The 15614-nt window shown below is 48.6% G+C and overlaps 1 protein-coding gene and 1 pseudogene across 3 annotated transcripts in view; both read right to left on the bottom strand.

Annotated features, from left to right (window-relative positions):
• Positions 1–13237, bottom strand: part of SLC35F2 (solute carrier family 35 member F2) — a 49014-nt gene extending 35777 nt beyond the window's left edge. The window contains exon 1 of one of the 3 annotated variants that reach the window (XM_072729901.1): positions 12743–13237. In XM_072729901.1, the coding sequence (XP_072586002.1) occupies positions 12743–12837 (95 nt within the window). In that variant the 5' untranslated portion in view covers positions 12838–13237. Of the gene's footprint in view, positions 1–12377; positions 12500–12742 lie in introns of those variants that run through there. The other 2 variants (XM_072729902.1, XM_072729900.1) reach the window with 2 other exon arrangements.
• Positions 8347–9175, bottom strand: LOC112925882 (small ribosomal subunit protein eS6-like; annotated as a pseudogene).
• Positions 13238–15614: the final 2377 nt, after the last annotated feature.

Genomic DNA, 15614 nt, shown 5'->3' with positions numbered 1-15614 from the left:
ATGAATAATTTTTTTTAAATCAAAAAATCATTGTCTCTGTTTTCCCCCTTCTACACACTGCCTCCCTGATAACAAAAATAAATCATAATATTGAAGATTCTGAACTATGCAAGGAGATGAAGAGAAACAAATTATCCTGCATCTCCAACAGTGTGTATTGATTAGCATGGCCCATTTGATTATATATGTTCAACAATTATTTTACTAAGGGATGTTTTAATGAAAATGAGAGGACATAATATTTATATGTGATAGCCTCCCTCCATCCTCTGATTTGTGATTGGTTGAAATGAGAAAACATGAAATGAATGGACAAATCACCTATTCTCTCTGGATATGTGAGGACCACAAGCCCTACAGCCTAAATGTGGGGAGGGGGCAGCATAAACTGTGGTCAGTATGTGGAGGACTGGCCTCTTCCCTGCAGGACCCTCCCAATCCCTGGACACTTCTGTGAGAATTCTCCGAGGGGCACCCATGTGAACACACAGAGGCCAGGAACAGGAGCTCCAGGCCGGTGGGCAAGGAGGGTTGGGGATGGAGGAAGGGTAGATTCTGAAGGATGGGATCGCTACAGGGTAACAAGTGCATGCTGTTTCAAGAGTCTGGATGATGAGGGTTTATGACAGACACACCACCCTCTCTCCACCCGCCCTGGTCTGGCACAAGCACAGAAGAAAACAGACTAACCCTGTTCTCAGGAGGCAGTCAAGAAGCCACAGCCCAGCCCACGAAACTTTAAATTTCTACTACCGCCTGCCCTCTGAGGCTCAATCAGAAGTTTGGAAGGACTATTTTTTAAACTGTTGTAAAATCTAAATGAGCCTTCCTGTGGATTATCAAAACAAAATTGCTTGTTTCTGTGTCTGGTTTAAACTGTCAAATGGGATCCTGGGGTGAAGACAATCAACCAGTGAGCAGTTAAAAGAAGGAAATCCAAAGCCAGTCCAAACACAGACGCAGAATCCCGGTGCGGCTGGGTTCCGGGCTCCAGCTGTGTCCCTGCCCTCTGCGGTTTGGCACTTGAACCTCCTCAAACTCTGTAAAGTCATAAATCCTCTGTTTTACCTACACCAGCAGTGAGCTGGATTTCTAATTAACACACTCACCAAACACCAACCAGGCACCAGAAAAGAGCAGTTTGAGCCTGATCTAGAAACTTCCTGGCACTCGGCCTGGAGGGAACGGGAGGTGGAGGCGGAAGGTAGATTTCCTGTGAGCTTTTCAATACTCCGCAAGGGCTCACACCAGAAAAACTCACTCCCCTCCTTAGTCAGCTTCCCGGCATCTGATTTAACCCAGCCAACTCCCAAACTTTTCAACGGAACACCCCTATTAGGCAAAGAGAAGCAAATTACCATTTTCCACGGGAAGCTGGTGCCAGCCCCAAGCTTCATCAACTTTCAAGGGTGATCCTTAAAAATCCATGTAAATTGCACTGTGTATAGGGCAAACCATTTAGTATAGAAATAATGTGCAAAATGTGATTCTTTCACAGGTAGTAGGGGCATCTCTCAGAAGTGGAAACGTGGAAGGCCAGTGAACAGAGGCCCACCTGCACTGGTGATCAGGGATATGCAGATGAGAGATACATCTTACATTCATTCCACTGTCAAAACTTTATGTCTAATAATACCAAGTGTTCAGGTGTTTGTTTTCATACTCAGCTGGTAGTGTAAACTGGCACAACCACTTTGGGAAACCAGTTTGGCATTCTGTGAAGTTGAAAAGTCACATACTCTACCACCTAGTTGGCCCCCTCCCACAAGCTCTATATACACCTGCGTGTGTGTAAAAGTAGTGCTGGGGTGCCTGAAAGGCTCAGTTGGTTGAGCATCTGACCCTTGATTTTGGCTGGGGTGGTGGTCTCAGGGTTGTGAGATCTGAGCTCTGCTCTGAGTGCAGCACCTACTTAACATTCTCTCCCTTTCCCTCTGCTCATGCAAACATGATCTCACTCTCTCTCTCTTAAAAAAAAAAAAAAAGTGCTTATATGTGATCAATAGGAGACCTGTAGAAGAATGTTCCTGGAAATCCTCTTCGCTATAGGAAAAAACCTGGAAAAAAACCAAATGTCCATTAAGTGATTTAATAAACTATGGTATATGCACAGGAAAGAATATTGTAGAGTCACAGTGAGGGTTCTTGCAGCATTAGGCAACAGCACGGATGAATCTTGGCAGTGTGATATAGAAGGGGAAATAAATCACAACAGATTATCTGTAGTATGATATCCTTTTAATAAAGTAAAAAATAAATAAAAGCATACTTTTTAGAAATAAACAGAGGCACAAAATCGTACCCAAAAGAATGAGAGCAAGGGAATGGGGAGAGGTATATTCAGGATGGTAATTATCTCTGGTTGGGGAGGAATGTGGGTAGAGGGCATGACTGGGTATATGGAAATTACCATCATGGGTAGCCCCGGTGGCTCAGCAGTTTTAGTGCCGCCTACAGCTCGGGGTGTGATCCTGGAGACCCGGGACCGAGTCCCACATCGGGCTCCCGGCATGGAGCCTGCTTCTCCCTCTGCCTGTGTCTCTGCCTCTCTCTCTCTCCTCTCTATGTATTCTCATGAATAAATAAATAAAATCTTAAAAAAAAAAAAAAAAAAAGGGAGTTACCATCATGATTCTAGTTCTAGGGTGGTGATGGGTTTGTGGAACTTACTGCATAAAAAAAGTTATTTAGCCATTCATGGGCCAACTGAATGTTATGAGCCAGGGATTATTACTCCACTTCCATGCAACTGGAGCCTAAAAAATAAATTAAATCAGGGGCACTCAGCTGGCTCAGCCAGTGGAGCACTCGATTCTTGATCTCAGAGTCATGAGTTCAAGCCCCACACTGGGGGCAGAGCTTATGTAAAAAAATAAAAAATAGGGGATCGCTGGGAGGCTCAGAGGTTTAGCGCCTGCCTTTGGCCCAAGGCGCGATCCTGGAGTCCCGGGATCAAGTCCCGCGTCAGGCTCCCTGCATGGAGACTGCTTCTCCCCCTATGCCTGTGTCTCTGCCTCTCTCTCTCTCTATGTCTATCATGAATAAATAAAAAAATTAAAAATAAAAAAATAGAAAATAAATGATGATCCAGGAAGACACATTATATTTTATATCCTGTGATGTTATATACTTTCTGGAACACCTGGAGACACAAATAGCAAAGAGCCTGGGGAGGGGGTGGAGGGACAATGAGGGAAGGGGACACAGCGTTAATTGTTCAAGGCCTTTTTTTTTTTTCCAGTTTGCTGCCTAACTCGCAAGAGGTAAGGTAGTACAGTGGTTAGGAGTATGGGCTCTAGGGCCAGACTGCCTTGCAGGGGAGGAGGCAAAACCTCACTGCATTCCTTACTACTGTGTAACTGTGTGACTGTGTGACTGTTAGGGAAAACACTTGACCACTCTGTGTCTCAGCTTCCACGTGTCCAGTGGGGCTGGCAATGACAGCATCATAATGCTCGGAGAAGAAAATTATTGTAGGATGACACTGAATTAGCCCACCCTGAAGCCCTGGAATAATGAGGTTGTTCTAAGTGTATCAACTAAGCTTTACTCAACAAGGACTTTATTAATTATTGTTTTTATCTTTGGCTTGATACCACTGTGAAAAGTTTAAGAAATGGCTCTTCTATACTCTTTTGCTTTAAGATTTTATTTTGGGGGCACCAGGGTGGCTCAGTGGTTGAGTGTCTGCCTTTGGCTCAGGGTGTGATCCCAGGGCCCTGGGATGAAGTCCTGCATCAGGCTCCCCGTGGGGAGTCTGCTTCTCCCTCTGCCTATGTCTCTGCTTCTTTCTGTGTGTCTCTCATGAATAAATAAATACAATTTTTTTAAAAGATTTTATTTTTTTCAGTAATCTCTTCATGCAACATAGGGCTTGAACCCACAACCCTGAGATCAAGAGTCACATGCTCCAGTGACTGAGCCAGCCAGGCGCCTCTCTTCTAAATCCGCCTGAGCAGGCTCATCCCAATACTACTCTGGCAAGATGTAAATCTCACACAATACTAGCCTCAGACTCTCAGGAAGGATTTGTTAAAGACCCAAGTCAGTATGTTCCTTAAATACTCCTGCTTCGGAATTACTAGAAAGAAGTTTGGGACCTAACTGTGATTTTTCATAGATTCTCTCTCTCTACATCATTAACATAAATAGCCAAGTTCCTGTGATCACTTAATCTGATGACTTTAATTAACACAAAAAAAAGTCCCTAAATCTGTGGACTAAAAGTTTTTATTAAATTTATTAAAATGAAAATTATCTAAATCTTTATTCAGGGCCTATTTATACTTTCACTACAAGCAATTCTGAGAGATTGGGTTATCCAGTTTCTACGATGTTAGCAAGTTGGAAGCCATCATTTAGAAAGAATGCAGGCTTCTGGAGATATGTTCAATAACACAGAAAAAATCACATGTGACAACTGTGAGAAAAAAGGCAGGAAAAAACATGACAAATAATTCACTTCAGTGGCTCCTGAGCAGCATATTACTATTACTGCCACTCAGCAGAATAATTAAACTTCATAATGATGATCCTGAATCAAGAAGAAAAGGTGTTATGTTGAATGCACTTTACTTAAAGGCAAGTAGTTGCATATATTTGTTTTAAATATACCACGAGGGGATCCCTGGGTGGCTCAGTGGTTTGGTGCCTGCCTTTGGCCCAGGGCACGATCCTGGAGTCCCAGGATCGAGTCCCACATTAGGCTCCTGGCATGGAGTCTGCTTCTCCCTCTGCCTGTATCTCTGCCTCTCTCTCTCTATGTCTATCGTGAATAAATAAATAAAATCTTAAAAAAAAATTAAATATACCATGAAGACTTTTTTTTTTTTTTAGAGAGAAGACAGGTGAGGGGAGAAACGGAGAGAGAGAGAGAGGGAGACAGAGGATCTGAAGCAGACTCCACACCCAGTGCAGAGCCCGACACAGGGCCCAATCTCACAACCCTGAGATCATGACCTGAATGAAATCAAGAGTCAGACACTCAACAGACTGAGCCACCCAGGTGTCCCTACCATGAAGACTTTTAAATGTTTTATTTTTTTCTGGGCAAAATCTCCAGGATTAGTTGCAAATGGACCTACCAAATAATAACATGCCCTAGAAAGTTATTCAGTAACAACCAGTAAAATGCTGAAGAACTACTACCCAAAATTATGAATTAGTTAACAGAAGTGAGTCATCCATTACATGAATACTGCCACTCAATTAGATTTAAAAAAACTTTAATAGATTGAAGGAGGATGTTTTAAGTTATCCATAAAATTCACCTGTGAAAGGATTTGTTTTTCTGATGATCCTCAATAAATAATACTATAAGGGAGTTTTTGTAGCTTTTTTAATAACCTTACCAAAACTGATATACCCAAGTAACGAACCTGGGAGGCAATTCAGGGTGGCTACTGTTCAGACTTCAAAAATAGCCTGCTTTAATTTCAGCCCTCATCCTTACACCTAATTTACAAAATCTTGCTGCAAACAGGTTATTACTGTTCCAAGGAATCAACTGCTACCATTTCGGTTCAAAGCCAGACACAAAGTAAGCAGTACAGGTATTTCAAAGATGAACTGCCATCTCCAGCCACAAGGCATTCTCCCAGGCTGGTGATGATTACCTTTATGTCACAATATGGTAAGTGTAATGAATGAGGAACAGTGTCTGAAAGGTACAGAAGAAGGGACCTAAGTCAAGATGTGTGTGGAGAGGGAAGAAGAAGACTGCCTGACTGACTTGGGCATCTACAGAGTCTTTAAGTAGCTAGCCACAGAGGGGGGCAGGAAGAGCATCCACAGAGGAAGCTGCAGGTGCAAGGGTGCAGACCAAGGTGTCTGTGGGGGATCATAGGCATGTCCCTGTCGCCAGCATCCCCTCTGACAGGTGGACATGCTGGGAGACGAGCCTGGCAAGGGAGGTGGGCCGGTGACAGGGGGCCCCATCGTGAACATCAAGAAGCTTGGCTCTCATAAAAGGACAAATATTGCATGATTGCACTTACATGGGGGATCCAGAATTGTCAGAGTCATAGAAGAAGAAAGGAAAATAGTGCTTCCCAGGGACTGAGGGGAGAGGCGAACGTGGAGTTAGAGTTTCTGTATGGGATAACGAGCAAATTCTGGAAATGGGCAGTGGTCATAGGTGTGCAACACTGTGAGTGTAATTAATGTCACCGAATTGTACCCTTAAAAATGGTTACAATGGTAAATTTTATGCTACATACATTTTACCACAATGAACATCACCAGAAATGTAATCATTGTAAAGGTAAAGAAGTGGGGAGGAAGAGGGGGAAGAGCTCAAGCCACAGTTCGAGCTCTATCGGGTAACCAGCAGCTCTCTTTTAGCTCCAGAGCCCTTTCTTCAAACATCTGGCATAAACCAGGCAGAGCAACAGACCTGATGGGTGCCAGAGACCCACCCAGAAGCCCACCACTTCCTACTTCCCAACTGAGGACCCTCCAGGGAACCCCACAAGCGTCCCTGGTCTGTGAACCCGGGGCAGGTCCTGAGGGGAGCCCCAACAGGATGCAGAGGGATTTCTGAACTACTAAAGCAGGCCTGGTCTTTAGAATCAAAGGAACCTGGGGCACCTGGGTGGCTCCATCCATCAAGCGTCCAACTCTGGTTTTCAGCTCAGGTTCTGATCTCAAGGTTGTGGGATCAAGCCCTGTGTCGAGCTTTGTGCTCAGTGTGGAGTTGGCTTCAGATTCCATCTCCCTCTCCCTTACTCTCTTTCTTTCTCTCTCAAATAAATAAATAAAATCTTATTTAAAAAAAGGAATTAAAGAAAACTGTCAGGCCTCTGCCTCAGCAGCCATGTACCCATGGGCAAGTTACCCACCATCAACAGAAGTAAACATATTTGTACAGGATTGTGGAAACACCTGATAGCTGGGCATGGAGTGAGTCCCCACCTGCTGGCAGCTACCCATAGCCTCTGGTGGTACCTGGCATCAAGCTGGCTACCGCAAGCAGGGACAGGCAGGGGTGGCAGCTGTGACAAGATCCCTGTGACAGAGATACAGGCCTACTCTGAAGTTGTGACCACAGGGATTGGAGGTGGGCCCCGGAAAGAGTCTAGAAGTGCTGTCAAGATGCACTAGGTGGCACAGTGATCATCTAGGGAGGGTGCTGCTCTCCTGGTCATGAGACTGAGCCCCATGAGACTGAGCTCCGTGCCACACTGAGCATGGGGTCTGCTTGTCCCTCTCCCCACACGCACTCGCTCTCACTCACTCTCAAATAAATATTTTTTTAAAAAAGAAAAAGAAGGGGCACCTAGGTGGGTCAGTGATTGAGCATCAGCCTTTGGCTAACATCCTGGGATAGAGTCCCCCCAGTGGGCTCCCTGCAGGGACCCTATTTCTCCCTCTGCCTATGTCTCTGTCTCTCTCTGTGTCTCTCATGAATAAATAAAACCTTTAAAAAGAAAAAAAAAAGGAATAAGCACTAGCAGCCATCATCTCATTTTTCTCACAATCAACCTGAAGGAAGGAGCAGAGATAAGCAAGCAGTAACCTAAAGGTTGTCTGCAGGAGGGAGAGGTCACTAGCCTGGGGCAGGGGACAGCCAGGGGCCCAGTCAGGTCATGTTGGATGGAAGCTTGTGAAGTCCACCCTCACCTCTGTCCTACGCTTTACTGCCTGTCCCTTGACCAACTCCCTGCATTACTGAGATGTTTAATGAAAAGGTTCAAACTGTCCAGCCAAAGATCATTCCCCCACCCACGCCCTCCAAGCTCTTAGGGCAAATGGGCCGAGAGAGAGAGGGCTCCTCCTCCTTCCAGGGCAGCTGCCATGGTCCCAGAACAGCCTGCCAGAAGGGTACAGGACAACAGCAATCAGCAGTAAGGCTGTGGCGCCCACAGAGTCTCCAGCCTGGGGTTTATCAGGAGCCCGAGCCTGGCCACTGGCTCTTCCCAGTACACAAGGGGACACGTGTGAGCATACTTGTCACAGTGTGGTTTGTGGCGGCTGAGAGATGGAAACTCCCCGGGGGGGGGGGGGGGGGGGGGGGGGGGCGGGCATCACTGGAGGACGGCACACCCTGCAGCACTCAGTTAGAAACAATAGGGCTAAATCAGAGGTTTTCAACTAGGGGAGTTTTCCCCCAGGAGCCATGTGACAATGTCTGGAAAGAATTTTGATCATCACCGCTCAGGGGTGGGAGGGACTGGGGGGTGCTCTGTGGGCATCTAGTGGGCTAAGATCAGGGGTGCTGCTGCATCCGACAACACAGTCCGCCACAACAAAGAATTATTCCACCTAAACTGTCAATAAGGCCAGACTGAGAAACAGAGATACAAGACAACATGACTGTGATAAACATAGTTTTTTGTTTTGGTTTTGGTTTTGGTGTCTGATCTTATTTATTTTGTCACTCTTAGAAAATCTCACTTTTGACTGGACTCAGACTTAGAGGTAGAAGCTCTCAGAGAGGACAGCCTCCGTCTCTTGGCAATCTGTTCCTGGCGTTTTTCTTTGGCCTCTTTCATTCTCTTGGCCAACAGTTTAGCATATTCTGCAGCCTCTTCCTTATTTTTCTTAGTGCGCTGTTTCTTCAAAGCAATACGCCGACGTTTGTGTTGGAGGACACGTGGAGTAACAAGACGCTGAATCTTGGGTGCTTTGGTTCTAGGTTTCTTACCTTCTTTGTTTAGGGGCTTTCTAACAACATACTGGCGGACATCGTCTTCTTTTGACAGATTAAAAAGCTTTTGGATTCTGCTGGCTCTTTTGGGCCCCAGGCGATGAGGCACAGTAGTATCCGTGAGTCCAGGAATATCCTTCTCCCCTTTTTCCACAATAACCAAATTGAGAACACTGAGATTGGCATCCACAACGCAACCCCGAACAGATCTGCGCTTCGTCTCTCCATCCTCCGGGGTCGGTAGCAGGAATGCCCCTTACTCAGCAGCAGGCGGACGCGGCCTTGGGTCAAGACACCCTGCTTCCTGGGGAAGCCTTGTTTGTCATCGCCACCACTGACTCGCACCACGTAACCCTTCCACTCCTCGCCCAGAGCATCGGCAGCAACTTCTGTGGCCATACGCTTCTCATAAAAGGTACGCAGTTTGCGGTCAGCATCCACTTCAATGAGCTTCTGGCAGCCAGTAGCTGGGAAAGAGATGTTCAGCTTCATCCCGAAGCGGCCTACCGCCTCGGAGGCGCCACGAGAAAGAGCAGTTTTTTGTTTTTTTGTCTTTTCTTTTTGTTTTTATTTCAGAGAGACATGGGGGCACCTGGGTGGCTCAGCTGGTTGAGCATCTGGCTCTTGATTTCAGCTCAGATTGCAGCTCAGATTGTGATCTCAGGGTCGGGACATTGAGCCCCACATCAGGCTTAGCGCTAGGTAGGGAGCCTACTTAGGATTCTCCCTCCCTCTCCCTTTGTCCCTTCCCCTACTCACGCCTGTGTTCTCTGGCTCTCTGTCTCTCTCTCTCTAAAATAAATAATCTTAAAAAAAAAAAAAAAAGAAATGTGATCTATTATAAAATTCCTATTGGGGATTAGGGATTCATTCAACCATCTGATGTTCATTGTGTATCTATTGTAAGGTAGGCGCTGTGCTCAGCAGAGTCTATAGTAGTGACTAAAAAGTAAGTAGTATTGGGGCACCTGGGGCTCAGTCAGTAAAGCATCTGCCTTCAGCACAGGGCATGATACCAGAGTCCTGGGATCGAGTCCCATATGGGCTCCCTGCTCAGCGTCTGCTTCTCCCTCTGCCTCTGCCCCTGCTTGTGTGCTGTCGTGCACACGTTCACTCTCTCTCTCTCTCTCAAATACATCATGATAATCTTTTTTAAAAAATGTAGTATTTCTCACCTCTTGGAGTTGGTAAAGGAGGCAGATGTTAATTTAATAATCTCACAAAGGAAAAGGAGAAGGAAGGAGCTACTTTGGAGACTGGCAGGATCTAGAGTTGCCCAATCCTGCACTACACAAACCATAAAAAGCCCTTCCACCTACATCTTTGTTTCACTGCCACCAGAGAACAGTGCTCTTCAGCAGAGTGCATGCCAGCTTGAGACCTTGCTATGCACACTGTGAGCACTCAGGAGATGTTTGCTGAATGAATAGACGAACACCCCTAAATGACTCCTTCAAAAACGTCTGGGCCTTAACCTTTGAAACGAGGAAACTGAACAGAAAGAAGGAGCCCAAGGGCCAGGTCGTTTGCCAGACAATCACAGGTGCTCACCTGTCCACCGACTATCAGTGCTCCTTCCTCCTCATGCCCATACCCACCTCACACCAAGCCACTTGCAGTTCCTTAAGCAAAACGTTCTCGTACATCCATGCCTGGATTGGCCTTCCTCTCCTAGTTCACCTAGAAACCTCCTATTCATGCTTCTAATTTCCTGATCCCCTTCCCGGCCATGCTCCCTAACCCTACACCTCACCCTTTGTGCCATCTGTACTTGTGCTCACCTCTAGAACATCTGCCATAACTTCTTACCATAACTTGATCGTGAACTCCATGAAACTAAATCCTACTCATCCCTGTAGGCCAGAGAGTAGTCCAGAACCTAGAACATCATAGATCCTCAAAAAAAAATAAAATAAATAAAATAAAAATAAAATAAAATATTGAGTATACAGAATACTGGATATCTAGTAAACTGAATTTTTCTGATTGCTGGGTCAGACAAGGAAAAACTGTGAACAGAATCCAAGTCTGGATGGTTGCCAGACATTAAGAATGGAAACCTTAATGAACAAAGAACTCTGCCAACCAGGCTGCCTGGGTGGCTCAAGCTTAACCAAAGTGTGTAAACTTGGTTTTGACTCAGGTCCTTTTTTTTTTTTTTTTTTAATTTATTTATTTATGATAGTCACACAGAGAGAGAGAGAGAGAGGCAGAGACATAGGCAGAGGGAGAAGCAGGCTCCATGCACCGGGAGCCCAACGTGGGATTCAATCCCGGGTCTCCAGGATCGCGCCCTGGGCCAAAGGCAGGCACTAAACCGCTGCGCCACCCAGGGATCCCTTGACTCACGTCCTGATCTCATGGGTCATGAGATGGAGTCCAGCGCATCCAGGCTCTGGGAGTCTGCTAAGGGTTATGGGACATAGAAAAAGGAAAAATTCTTAATTCCTGCTATGAAGGACTCACTCCGCCAGTGATATAAGATGGCCACAAACAGCTATCACACAAGGAAGAAAGTCACAATCTGTAAAGGAGGTACAAAAAAGTGTGCTTGGAGACAGAAAAAATCTCATATTTAGGAAGCTATTAGATACTCCTGACTGTACAATATGCCAATATTTTGAAAATATTAGAACATAAGGAGAAAAAAGAAATCATCGCTACTCCTTATTCTTACATCTTGCTATACTGCTCTCTGCAATACTGTCTGTCCATCCTCAGGGCCTCTGGCATCTCCCAACACCCAAGAATGGAGACTGATGGAAATGACAAGTAGCCTCTACAGAGCCATACCATGAGCCAGGCTATGGAGTCAGCCACATAATCCTCACCATTTCCCCACCAGGTAGAAACTGCTATTATCTCCAGTTACAAATAAGAAATTGGGGCACAGAGAACTTAAGTGACTTGCCCAAGGTCACCCAGCTGGTAAGTGGCACACACGGGATAGGATTCCAGAATCTGGGCCCTTAGCCATTACCTTATGCTGCCTCCCAGCTGAGAACCTGTGGACATTTATCAGGACATACACAACTGGAGGACACAAGGTGATTTCTGGCCAACTTTGCCCTGTAAGTACACGCATCTATTTCAAACTATTCTTTTACACAACAAAAATGCACACACCATTCTTGATCTGGTAAACCAGAAAATGAGTTTTCACAATCTTTCATTGGATACTTTTTTACGTTAATTAGAAGGAAAAACAAAACAAAAAAAACCCCAAAACAACAACAACAACAAAAGCAAATGCCTGTTAGACGCGGTGCCGGCGGCCAGGAGTGGTTAAATCACAGTTGTGACTGGGTTTTGTGGGCACCACCCTTCACGGGTCATCATCTCTTGGTCTTGGGCGAAATGCTCAGCCTCGTTTGCTTCTCGGCCAGCGAAGCGTCTAGAATAGTGCCACTCACAGAGTGGTAACAGTGCACGACAGCGTCCACATAACCGGCCAGGCCCTGAGCTCAAGCACCGTGGCTCGGGGTCCTGGGGTCCTAAGTCCCCAGGTCCTGCGTGCGCAGGAGGCAGGTCCGCGGCGGCCGCAGGGGGCTCCCCGGCCCGGGGCCGCGGCGGGTCCCCGGAGCGCTCCTCGGCCGCCCCCGGGCGCGCCCACCGCAGACGCGCGCTTCCCCCGCCGCCCCCTCGCCCGGGGCCAGGGCGCCGCGGGCTCCGGGCGGCCTCGGGGCGGGACCTCAAACTTAACCCCGATTTCTCACTCGGGGGAACTCACTGCCTCGTGGAGGGAGGATCGCGGGCCGAGGGTGACCGCCTGGCGGCGCCGCCATCGCCAGCTGCCCACCTGCCCGGGGTGGGCGGGACGCGCCGCCTTCGCAGCATCCCCGGGCCGCCCTCCCCGCGCCCGCTCGGCCGAGAGCCCCGGTCGCCCAAGCACACCCGCCCGATTTCCGCGAGGGCGGCGAGGGCGGCGAGGGCGGGGCGCGCGGCTCCACGAGGCCAGGTGAGCCACACGTGGGGCCGCCCGAGCCCCGCCGCGCCGCCACCCGGCCGCGTGCGCCCGCACCCCGAGCGCGCAGGGACCCCCCCGCCCCCGCCCCCGCCGCCGCCCCGGGCTCCCCCCGCCGCCCCCGCACTCACCAGGTGAAAAGCCGGCCCCGGAGCCCGCGCAGCAGGCTGCCCAGCGCGCTCGCCGCTCCCGGCGCGCCGGGTCCCGCGGACGAGGCCGCCTCCATGCGCCCCTGCAGGCTCGGCGCCCGGAACCCCCGACCGGCCGGGGCGGGGCGGGGCGGGGCGGGCGGGGACGGCGCCTGGGCGGCCTGGGGACCCGGCCCCGCGCTCGCGGCCTCCCGCCCCCTGCGCTCCCGCCCACGCTCCCTCCCCCGGCGCTCGCTCGCGGGCCTCCTCCTCCGGGCTGGGCCGCCGCCAGGCCTCCACCGTCCGTTCTCCCGGCCGGGCCCACACGTCTGCAGGCGACGACCTGGCCCCTCCCGGGGAGCTGCTCCCGCGCCCTGGCGGTGGGGCCGCGGGGATGGGCGACACCGCGCGGGCACCCCGGGGTGTTACGGCCCCTGGTCGACGCCGGCACGTGAGCCGAGGTTACACCGGCCCCAAAGAGCAGTGACTTTGCAGCGCCGGAACTTTGCTAAATGGAGAGGGCCGGCTGACTCCTCCCCTGCCTCCCCGGCCGGCCACCCTCCCTCTGACTAGGTCACGAAACACACCTACCATCTAAAAGAACTGAGGACGCTTCAGAGCTGTTTCTTTAAATTGCAAAACCTGGGTAAGATCCCAAGGGGATTTTTGCACCGCGTCTCTATGGGGCCGCGCTGCGCACGCTGTCACCAGCTGGCGGCAGGCACCCGGGGCGCCCTGCAGCCAGGGCCACGCCGTGGGATGCCTCTCCGCGGAGGAGAGACAACCACCTGAGGTGGAAAGGTTCCCGATCCTCATCGATCCTCTCCAGAAGACGAGAGAGAGAGAGACAGAGAGAGACAGAGAGAGAGAGAGACAGAGAGAGGGAGGCGTGGGACCATTTCTTTTCCCCGACCACCTCCCTCCCAGGGCCAGAGGAGGGTGGAGGACGGGTATGAAGGAGCAAAATAAAGGTAAATTCAAATGAGTTGGCAATTCTGTGACAAGGTTCTAAGAAAGAAAATGGATTTTTAAAAATGGTGTGGCCTTAGGAACCCCGAGTTTAGCAGCAACAGGAACCCCAAACTTAAAATCATTTTTTTGACTGTTGAAGAACATGGTCATCCAGTAGAGGGGTGACTGAGTATTATGGTGCAACAGCATCTTCCCGCAAAGAGCTGTACCAAGAGGTGGGAAGAGTTTATCTTGCTATTTTTAAGTGAAAAAAAAAGCAAAATATACAGAAGTACGTGTGATGTGATCTCGGTTTTGTAAAGCAAACAGTCCACTAAACCTTATATATTGACAGTGTTGAATTTTACCTGAGTCCTGTGCTCCTGGAAGATAATAATGGTTATGAAATGCACCCATAGTGGAGCACCTGGGTGGCTCTGACTCTTGCTTTTGGCTCAGGTCATGATCTCATGGTCCTAGGATCGAGCTCTAGGAGGGACATCCCAGCTGTGCCCCCCCCCCCCCAGAGTTTGCTTAAGATTCTCCTCTAAAAAAAAAAAAAAAAAAAGATTCTCCTCTCTCCCTCTGCCCTTCCTATTGCACTCTCCATACTTTTTCTCTTTAAAAAAAAAAAAATGTTTTTTAATGCTCCATACTTTGGTATTCTTAGAAGTGGCATGCTCCAAAGAAACACACACTTCCCATATGCCTCAGATAAGACTCAGAGTTGTTTTCACTCAGGACAAAACCAGACAGACCCTCCAAGTTCCCATCCTCTCCTTCCTAAATGATGGCTAAACTGCTTTTTCCCACTGACTGTTCAGAACAGAATACTTGTTAACTCAACTAGCTACTTTCCTCTTCTTCCTCCAGGCCTGGGACTTATCCCTGCCACAGCCTGAGCCAGCTTATAACCACCCTTAATGGGCCCCTCTTGAGACTTCGGTCGCCTCAAGATGAAACACTCTCTGATCTACTATTTGGTCAAGCCACTCTTTTAAAAAAAAAAAAAAAAAAGATTTTATTTATTTATTCATGATAGACATAGAGAGAGTGAGAAGCAGAGACACAGGCAGAGGGAGAAACAGGCTCCATGCCGGGAGCCCAACGCGGGACTCGATCCCGGGACTCCAGGATCGCGCCCTGGGCCAAAGGCAGGCGCAGAACAGCTGAGCCACCCAGGGATCCCCAAAACACTCTTTCATTCCACTTTTTTTTTTTAATTTTTATTTATTTATGTATGATAGTCACAGAGAGAGAGAGGCAGAGACACAGGCAGAGGGAGAAGCAGGCTCCATGCACCGGGAGCCCGATGTGGGACTCGATCTCGGGTCTCCAGGATCGCGCCCTGGGCCAAAGGCAGGCGCTAAACCGCTGCGCCACCCAGGGATCCCTCCTTCCACTTTTTTCCTAGGCAAGGAAGAGTCCTCCTCCCCCTTTTGCAATAATCTTCCTCCTCTGATAATTCTTTCAAATAAAGTCTCTTCTCACCTAAATCAGTTTTGGTTTTGGTTTTAAGGTTTTATTTAAGTGGGGCGTCTGGGTGGCTTAGTGGGTTAAGCATCTGCCTTGGGCTTGGGTCATGATCCTGGAGTCCTGGGATGGAGCCCTTCATGGGGAAATCCCTGCTCAGTGGGGAGCCTGCTGCTCTCCCTCTTCCTCTGCCTACTGTTCCCCCCCGCTTATGCTCTCTCTCTCTCTCTTTCTCTCTCTCATGTAGATAAATAAAATCTTAAAAGAAAAAAAATCTTATTTAAGTAATCTCCCTAGAATCTGAGAATGTTCTTTTAAATATATGTGGTATCTGTCCTGGTCAGATGGGGGCCCCAAATGTGGGGTGACCTGATTGGGTGGAGGCTGGTGGGTATAGGTGGTGAAAAGATTCACCTGAGGCAGAACAAAGAAGTTTATGGAATACACAGCA

The sequence above is a fragment of the Vulpes vulpes genome, chromosome 12 (assembly GCF_048418805.1).
Source record: "Vulpes vulpes isolate BD-2025 chromosome 12, VulVul3, whole genome shotgun sequence".
NCBI lineage: Eukaryota > Metazoa > Chordata > Mammalia > Carnivora > Canidae > Vulpes > Vulpes vulpes.
This window is presented reverse-complemented; position numbering and strand designations above follow the sequence as displayed.